This window comes from Pholis gunnellus, assembly GCF_910591455.1.
Source record: "Pholis gunnellus genome assembly, chromosome: 15".
Classification (NCBI taxonomy): Eukaryota; Metazoa; Chordata; class Actinopteri; order Perciformes; family Pholidae; genus Pholis; species Pholis gunnellus.
Window position 1 is genome coordinate 6,848,852 of NC_136542.1, and position 9,391 is coordinate 6,858,242.

At 42.2% G+C, this 9,391-nt stretch overlaps 1 protein-coding gene across 1 annotated transcript; it reads left to right on the top strand.

The window, feature by feature from the left end:
- The first annotated feature begins 3,635 nt into the window (after window positions 1–3,635).
- nceh1a (neutral cholesterol ester hydrolase 1a) lies at window positions 3,636–8,728 on the top strand. Its single transcript, XM_079175143.1, has 5 exons — window positions 3,636–3,838; window positions 5,210–5,465; window positions 6,007–6,076; window positions 6,331–6,502; window positions 6,590–8,728. Exons 1-5 carry the CDS (start codon window positions 3,698–3,700, stop codon window positions 7,208–7,210), a joined length of 1,260 nt encoding a protein of 419 aa, XP_079031269.1. The 5' UTR covers window positions 3,636–3,697; the 3' UTR covers window positions 7,211–8,728.
- Window positions 8,729–9,391: the final 663 nt, after the last annotated feature.

Consider the following 9,391-nt stretch of genomic DNA (forward strand, 5'->3'; position numbering starts at 1 on the left):
TAGGAATCCAAACTGCAGCCTCCATTTTTAGTATCAAAGACTCACTTCCTGTGAGCGTGAGCAGTGGCTGGTAGTTTCCTCCTATTCAAAGGTTAGCGTCTGTGGTCCTTTTAAATTCATGCCAGCTAGATTTGAGGTGAAATATCACGTTATCCTCCTGTTGGCTGAAGCGGAAACAAGTGGCGACACATCTAACACCGGTGGCAGGTTATTGTAGGAGGAAATCGTCTTTTTCACACCAGGTGTTACTTATAGCATTAACGATGGCATTGTTACATTCAAGTGTCCCAGTAAATAGACAGGCAGTGATTCATCATTTATTTTGTTTCATTTCCATATGTGCTTTACCTACTGTGATATGTCCTTTGTGAAAAGGGCCTGTTATCAAAGAAGAGGACCTGAAGTATAGCTCCACCCAAAAAGTCTAAATCCTACGTATGTGCAGGCTTCCTCTCATCCCTCAGCAGGCGTAGTCGTCAGCATCCCAGTTAGATCGTCTCTCCGTCACAGACGAGCAGGGAGAGCATTCCTGATTTTACATGCACATCAGCCAATCAGGACGATGTAAACGATCTGTGAAAAAGTATTTTAGTGTCTTCTGAAAGAGATTTAAAAGACTAAGAAGGAGTGAAGACACATATACGTCTTGCTCGAGTTCATGCGCCTCACTGTGCTCCTGACATTAACCAGTAATTCGTGCTCAAACACATGCAAAGGCAGCGTCAGGAAAGAGGCCGAACGAGACAGGACTGCCTGAAATGGAAAACCTTCCATTTCTGCCTTCAGCGTTTAGTCATGTTGAATGACCATAAGTGTAATTCCAGTCGGTGACACAAGAGAGGCCCTCTCTCTGCCCTCCATACCACAGACTGGAGGGAGACGCCAGACCAACACACGGGAGGGAGGGGGGCGGCAGGAAGAGGGAATTTTAATGCAGACTCTTTACGTCCCACGCACACACACACACACACACACACACACGCGGGCACACAAGCACATATATCACATTAACGTTTACAATTTAAGCTTTCTGCTGATGCTCTCATTCAGACGGCTCGTTGGACAGAGAGCAAGTCAAGCATCCGTGTCTGACTCACAGTGAGCTTGCGAGTGTGAAACCTGATGACCCCCAGCGGGATGGAGGAATTCAAGATGACCGCTAAGAATTTGTAGTTTTGTGCGTCACGACAAACACCAGCTGTTGTCGGATGGCAACAAGTTTTAACAGCAGAAAAAAAAATATCAAAACATCCATTTTCGATCTGCAGCACAATCCACCTTGTGATGTTCCTTGTGTTTCACCAAAATATGCAATAAAAAACTAAAATACTTCTTCTATCTATAACAGGTTGCACTGTATGGCGTGCTTAACATAAGACATATATGTAATCCTTTAGTAACGGTTGACATTTTGGGAAACACGCTCACCTTCTTTCTTGCTGAGAGTTAAAGAAGAGGATTGACACGTCTGCATTGTCAACATGAAGCTGGAGCGGCCTTATTTTGAAAGAACAGATTTAGGTCTTGACATCCCTCCGAAGTTTGTACATGGGGTCCATCATCCCACCTCAACTACGCGAACAACTACAGAGTTAAATGTTCCTTATGTTTTCTGATACGACCAGTCACACTGAAAGCAGATATTGTGAAGGCATCATGACCCTCTGCAGCCATGTCTTCCCCTGAGAACCCCACTCTGGTCTTCTAAGAGGCTGATCTGACATGGTCTGGTGGTCTAGCTGCTGTGTTTTGGAAAACCAGTCCAGTGCAAGGGCTCAGATCCTCATCAGCTGTGATGCTTGTTTACATTCTCACTCTGGGCCGCCAGGGACAGACAGCGGCCATTTCAAAGTTAAACCGTGGGAAGAAACAGGGCGATAAATAGCACAGAGAGAGAGAGAAAGTGAGACAGCAACACTGAGCCACGGGGTCTAACACGTATAGCACGTCAACCTGGCCGAGGAATTGCAACATCCTTGATTTGATTCTGGCCGGGGACCTTTGTCACATGACTCCACTTCTCTCTTTGAACTCACGTTTCCTGTAAGATCAGCTTCTGTACTCAAATAAAAAAATCTTCAAAACAACAAAATCAGTTGACATCATTGCTGTAATCAATTTCAAAGAGATGCGAACAGCAAGTTTCCAAGTGTTGACAAGCGTAGCTTTTTCAGTGGTGTCAAATTTGAAGAATGACCTTTAATCCGACAGAAAAGTAAAGCGGTAGAGGGACCAATAGCATGATCAATAGCCAACCATCATGATGAGCGGGATCTCTGTCCAACGACTTGCACCACTAATCCATTCCAGAAAAACTTCAGTCCAGTATTGATGTGTACACATAAAAGGAATCAATAGCCAGTGAGAAAAGCACTCCTGACTTTACCCGAGCTACAGAGCCCTGACTTCACGCCACATCATTCTCCTGTAACTGACCTTTACAGCATTAACAGGATTTATTCTGATTAAGATGCTTTGTTTAAGAATGAACTTTACTTTTCTTACATTAAATGTTGATGCATGTTCGTAGGATTATTACATCATTAGGTGCATATTTTTATGGACATAATGATTTTTTTCATTAACAGGAAATTGAGAGTTGTATCCAATGTGTAAAGTAGCTGTTGCAGAAGAGGGAGTGTTTTATATTGTCAGTCGCCTCAACTCCTAGTACTCACGGACATATGTTCACCAGATTGACCTGCAATATAAAGTCTACTCTAGACTGTCATTCAAGTTATTCTGCATTTATCAGTCTTTCACTACAGACTGTACTTTCTTACATGGGAAGATGTACAGCAAACTCCAGATGTGGTTTAGTTAGACTTACATTCGGCCTTAAACTGTAAACAATAGATCAACTGAGATGATAAATAGAAGATAAATCAATAGGATTGAATTTGCATTTTCAAAACAGTCAAAACTATTGTTTTCAATTGTTAAAGTAGGTATCATTTCTTAGCCAACTTTCATTTTTCGTTGATTACTTTTTTTTTAACCTTGCAATATATGATGAAACTATAGATAAAACCAGATGTGTGGAGTCCTGTCTGCACTCTGCAGCTCTATTGTGCCTCTCTGTGGTCACATGTGTGTTATACAACTTTGTAGCCACCTGAAGATGTCACATAAAAAAAACACATTTCCCGGATGCACATTCGTTGCTGCTACATAGCCTTCAAAATAAAAGTGCCAGTCTTGCAAAGTTACAGAAGAAGAGACGCCAACCAAATACAGTGATTTGTTTTTCTCATCGGATTCAAATCTACCAGTAAATAAATACCTGTAGGCTGATAGAATAGGCTAGTGGCATACCGAGCATTTTTTAGATAGGGGTTTACAAATGGGAAAATGTTGCTATTGTTATTTATATATTTAATAACTCATTTTGAAATATATATAATATATTATCTAAACAGATCGATAGTCATTCAACCAGATCTGAATCAGTTAAGCCAAATGTTTAAAAACGTATCAAGCCATTTAGTTTCCAGACACCAGGCTCAGAGTAAAACGGATGTCAACAAAGGTTTTATTTTGAAGATGTTCCAACGGAAGTCTGCATGCTTATCGGTCCAATGAAGTTATTTGTAGCGCCACCTCCGGGAGCCTGGATGGCCCTCCAGAGACAAACCCAGAGAGGATCAGGTGCAGCCAGCGGAGTCCGTCTGAAGACACTAAAGCGGTCAGACACAAGATGAGGCTGCTGCCAGCTGTTGTCACAGTGTCACTCACTGTGGCGGTCGCTTACTACCTGTACATCCCGCTGCCTGACGGCATCCAGGAGCCGTGGAAGCTCATCATGATGGATGCTGGATTCCGAGCAATGATGCACCTGGTGAGACAGAGGTTTTTGCATTGGGAATACATTGTGGTACATGTGCTGTAGGTGGAAGGGAGCAACTTGAGCTATACTTATGATCTGCACAAATAAAAGCTAATTTTGTTGTTTTTTATAGCAAAAAGGTCATTTGCATGTACTGCATACTACTGTAATAGTGGCAAAGACACACCTCTTACCATAAAACACTAACTTGTGTTGCCTTTGCATACATGGACTTTAAACCTACTCAGTTAAGCCATGTGTGGAATAATACCACGCCAGCTTTAGCCCAGTGATTTTTGCATAATCAGTACAATGTGTATGTATTTAAGCATTTTCCGTGCAGATGCCCTGGCATGTACATGAATTTACACACAGAGCCGTAAAATCAAAACCTCATGTTCTGAAACACCTGAGTACTATGTGCTCTGTAATGGATTGACGTGAGCACAGTGCTTCTCTTTATTAGGAGGTCTTTTCAAGCTGTTATCCATGAAGGCACATTAGTAACAGCAGGGTGAAATGTACAAACTTTGTGAAAGAGCTTTTCCAGTACATTTACACTTAGATTGTGAGACTGCCACGCCGTTTTGTCACAGGACTAATCTGTTGCAAAGCAGCCACCATGGACAACAAAGTCCTCCCCCTCACCTTTGCTCTACGTTTTGTAAATGGTACTGAAGTTATCTCTGTCTATCTCTGAGGGAGTTTGCAGATTAATGTTCTACTTATACGGACGCGTTTGCTTTAGTACTCTTTGCACAAGTCATGTAATAATTAATATCATCTTTCATTTCCAAATATCAAGTGAAAAAAAAACGTTGCGATAAGATAAAAAAAAAAGACGTCCTACTAGTCTGTCCTTGTTTAAATATGTGTGCTTGAATTTAATCTTTTATAACATTTACTATGATTTACTGTAGAAGAAGAAGCTCAAATGGTTTTAAACTGCACTGTGATAAATTGCTCTTTTTTTTTGTGACAGCAGGTTGACATTGTTGGTTTTGAGTGAAATGTCTTGACAACTGTTCGATGGATTGACATACAATCTGGTACAGACGTTCATGTCCCCCATGATCCCATTCCTTTTTCAATTCTGTCTGATATCAGGCAAATAAACTTCAACCTAAGGAAGCGATCACACTAATATTATTATGAAACGTTGTTTCAGCAACGTTGGTGTTGCTGGTTCTGAATCCCCACTGTGCCAAGCAGCTGTGTCTGCTGGCCTTGGCTGAACCAGACTATTGCGACAGTCTGAGATATTGGGGCAGACATACTGAGACACACCAGTAAGAGACAGTGCAGAAGGACAGAGGTGACTAGGGGAGACAGTTGTTTCTCCACTCAACCAAATATGTCTTGAATGTCCTTTTCTGTCTTCAGGCCTCTTTGAAGGCTTGGCTGGGCTTTGACCATGACATGACGTCAATCAGGCAGTCCATGGAGGGTTTTGACGGCATGGTGGGGGGGCTGCTAAGTTCCGAGTCCGGCGGAGGGGTCATGCCCGGAGTCAAAGTCAGCGACATGACTTTCGCCGGCGTCCCGGTCCGAGTGTACGAGCCCCCGGCTGGAGGGGAGGGTCATCTGAGGAGAGGGTTGATGTATATCCACGGGGGAGGCTGGGCCCTCGGCAGTACCAGTGAGTACGGACCTTCCTGCTGTCTTTAAGTACAAATAGAAGAAATTAAGTCAGAAAAAAACCCAGCAAAACAAATGGTCAAAACTTGAGAACATAGAAGTATTTTTCACATAATCACAAATGGAGCAAACAGTTCACTCAGCGTTTGCAGCTCATTGTGCACATTATTTATCTCTATAATTATTGCTTTTAGCCCTGTATTCGGTTGGAAAAAGGCATGCTTTGTTTCTTTATTTTTGTATTTTAAAAGAGTTATAAATGCCACAATAAACGCAACATCAAGACCTTAAATTTAGCATCTGGAAACCAATTGACCAACCGAACGGATTGCTAATATTTTTGTTTTATTAAATGTGATCTGTTACATTTTCTGCCTTAAAGGGAAATTATTTGTCCAGATTCCACAAAAAAGTTTGTGTTGCCACTTGTGTGCGTGTCTTCGTGCCTTCCAGAGATCCAGAAAACATTTTTATAATTAAGCTGCAAAATATTTAATGTGCACTTTTCCACACTCCTCCACCTCTCTCTCTCACTTCCTCAGAGAAGGGGTCGTATGATACAATCAACCGGATGTTGTCCGACGAGCTCAACACTGTTGTGGTCTCTGTTGAGTAAGTGTGCAACACCCAACCTGCTATTGCTAAATATTTCTGCTCACAGAGAAATACGCATTCTCAGACATTAGAAAGCTCCCTTTAGAGCCACAGAAGTGTTTTCAGTCATACTCCTATAGACAAGTGAATTGATCTTCATGTGCAAAATTGGCGGCGTGACCCTTTAACTACAGAAAAAGTGCTCACAGTCACATTCTCCGAAGTTTTCGAAGCCTGCAGTAAATGATCGTTTGCAACCAATGTCTGTGTAGGTATCGCCTGTTTCCAGAGGTGCACTTTCCAGTGCCGTATGTAGACTGCCTCGCTGCTGCCAAGCACTTCCTGTCCCCAGAGGTCCAGGCCAGGTATGCCATCGACCCTGAGCGTGTGGCTGTGGCAGGTGACAGTGCTGGTGGAAACCTGGCTGCTGCGGTCGCTCAAGAGGTAAATACCGAAGCAATCTCCTGTCGGAAAGTGTGCACTGTGTATAATAAAGATCAGAAGATGGAGGACTTGTGTTTTTTTTTCTAGATTTCTACAGATGAGACTATGAGTGTGAAATTCAGCGTTCAGGCGTTGATCTACCCGGTGCTCCAGGCTCTGGACTTCAACACGCCCTCGTACTTGCAGAACCAAAACATACCCGTCCTCTACCGGTCCCTCATGGTCCGCTTCTGGCTGCAGTACCTTGGTGCTGACCTCTCCCTTCAGTCCCAGTGGCTGGCCAACAACCACAGCTCCTTACACCACACGAACATCACCCCAGAGCTGAGGGCGCGCCTAGACTGGACCGCCCTGCTGCCCCCGAAACACAAGCAGAACTACAGGCCTGTGATTGTGAAGAAGGGTTCACAGGGGACAGGGAAGGAGGTGCCGGGGCTGCTGGATGTGAGGGCGTCACCACTGTTAGCAGGACCAGAGGTTTTGGCTAAATGCCCTCGAGCATACATCCTCACATGCGAGTATGACGTGTTGAGGGATGATGGCCTGATGTACGCACGGCGCTTACAGGACGCCGGCGTCTCAGTCACCAGCGACCACTATGAGGACGGCTTCCACGGATGCTTCAGCTTCATCACCTGGCCAATGGAATTTGATGTAGGGAAGAGAGCACTCCGGGGTTACCTCAACTGGCTGCAGAACAACTTGTAAGACTGTGTATGTGTGTGTGTGTGTGTGTGTGTGTGTGTGTGTGTGTGTGTGCAAGTGAGTGAAAGGCTCTTTTTGGGTCCATGCATGTGTGTGTGCGTGTTTCATTCATGCTGCTTCATGAGTCATAAACTTGCTAAGGGCTAATACATCTGCTCTTTGTTTAAAAATACACCTCAGGGCCCTCGTGTTCTTGCAGATACAGACACACACACACACACACACACACTACCTTGTTACATATGAAGCTCTGCTAGCTATGCAATATCTGCCTGCAGTGGAGAAGGGCAGATATGTTAACATTAACATGGCTAACACTGTGACCAGCTAACAATACATCTTAAAAGGATGCACAGCCACAAGCTTTCCACTCGTGTAATGAATACATAATGAATCCGCTTCCACTGGGAGGAAACCTGTCTGTTCGCTGATTTCTATCCCCACCACAAACACATGAGCAATACGTGTCACGTTTAATACATTTTATACTTCACTTTTAGAATAAAACAAACAAAAGTTCACGTCAGCAGTGGTTTAAACTGTCTGATGCACTTAAGACCAAAAAAAAAAGAAAGTGACCCAACAAGTTACTCCTCCACCACTTTGGCCTAGACTGAAATATCTTAACTATTGGATGTATTGCTATGAAATGTTCTGAATCATTTGCAATAACGTTGGTGATCCCTTAACTTTGAATTATCATGTCAGAATTGTAATTTGCCCAAATTTGTTTTTCATTAACAAATACCTGCAAAACTAACCCATCAGCCTCAGCAGTACTCTTAGCTGATTATCAAATGTTGGCATGCTGACAAGCTACACTAAGATTGTGAACATGGTAAACAGTATCTGCTCAGCATCAGCATTACTATCCTCATAGTGGGCATGTTAGTAGGCTGACATTAGCATTTAGCTCAGTAGCCTCACAGAGCTGCTTGCAACATTTGTAAATTATATATTTGTAAGGGGGCGATTTATTACCGTTCTTGTGGGCTTTTTGTGTGTTTAACCAGCTGTGGTATACACCCATCTTGTGCTTCCTGCACTACAAGAAGGTGATGTCTTCCCTGGCAGAAGATGCTTGACAATCACTAACAAAATGCACTATTTACTTAAGTTTCATCCCATGTATTATTCACATTGTGTTCTACTTACAGGACATTTGATGTACCTGAACCTGCCCTTATTCTACTACGAATTAAATGTTTTGTGATTTAAATGCCTTATGGAACACGAATGAATCACTGAAGTTGGAAGTTCACTCAACAGTAGTCCCACAATCAGTAGTATATCGTTCTCCCCAATATAATGTGTCAACATTGGCTATGGAGTTGTCAGATGTCTACATTGTATGAACCACTCCTGAAAGATTTTAATTGAAGGGCTTCAAATAACTTCATTTTACTTCTACATTTAATTTTCACATCTTTTAAACATTTCATGTGGGACACTTCCTCCTCCTCTGCTGCCTACTGTGTGATTTTTGAACAAACTGATGAATAAAAGAAATGTGAAGTCATACTTCTGAGCAAAGATTGTTCTGTTCATTTTCTACTTTCATTTTCCAGAATGCCTTTTTAACAACCACCATAGTACAAATGTGAATTATTAATTATTTCAGAAATAAGGCTTGCATTAAAACTATGCTTGAATTAATGCATTGGAGCAGCTATTTGGTGAACACTTAAAACATTACAACAGACTGAATCCAAAAACTAAATGCCCGATACCTTAATTTAACTTGTATTGTTTGTTTCCAGGGCCTCTGTGCAATCAAACTGATATGGTTATAATATGCCACCTTTAGCTTATTGTGTTATATTATATCTATAGTACATAAAAATACGTTTATCAATTCTATGGATATGCTTTCCAGCTTTCAAAACAAAAATTGAAAAGTTGTCTGTTAATCACAAACAGGCCTTTACTAATCAATATGAAGCCAACACAGGAGACAAGTTCCCTTCAGGTCTAATTTAAACATATTTCAATATAGCAGAAAGAAATGAAGAACAGGGTGGTTTTGATGGCACAGCTTGTAAATAGTTAATTCATGTTCCATGTGCACTCCACAATGCTATCACTAGAGAATGCAAAGACCCTCCCAGGGCCTTAACATGTTTTTGTTTCTTGTGCTTTTCTGGCTCACGAAAACCAGCAGGAGCAATAATCAGTGCAACACCC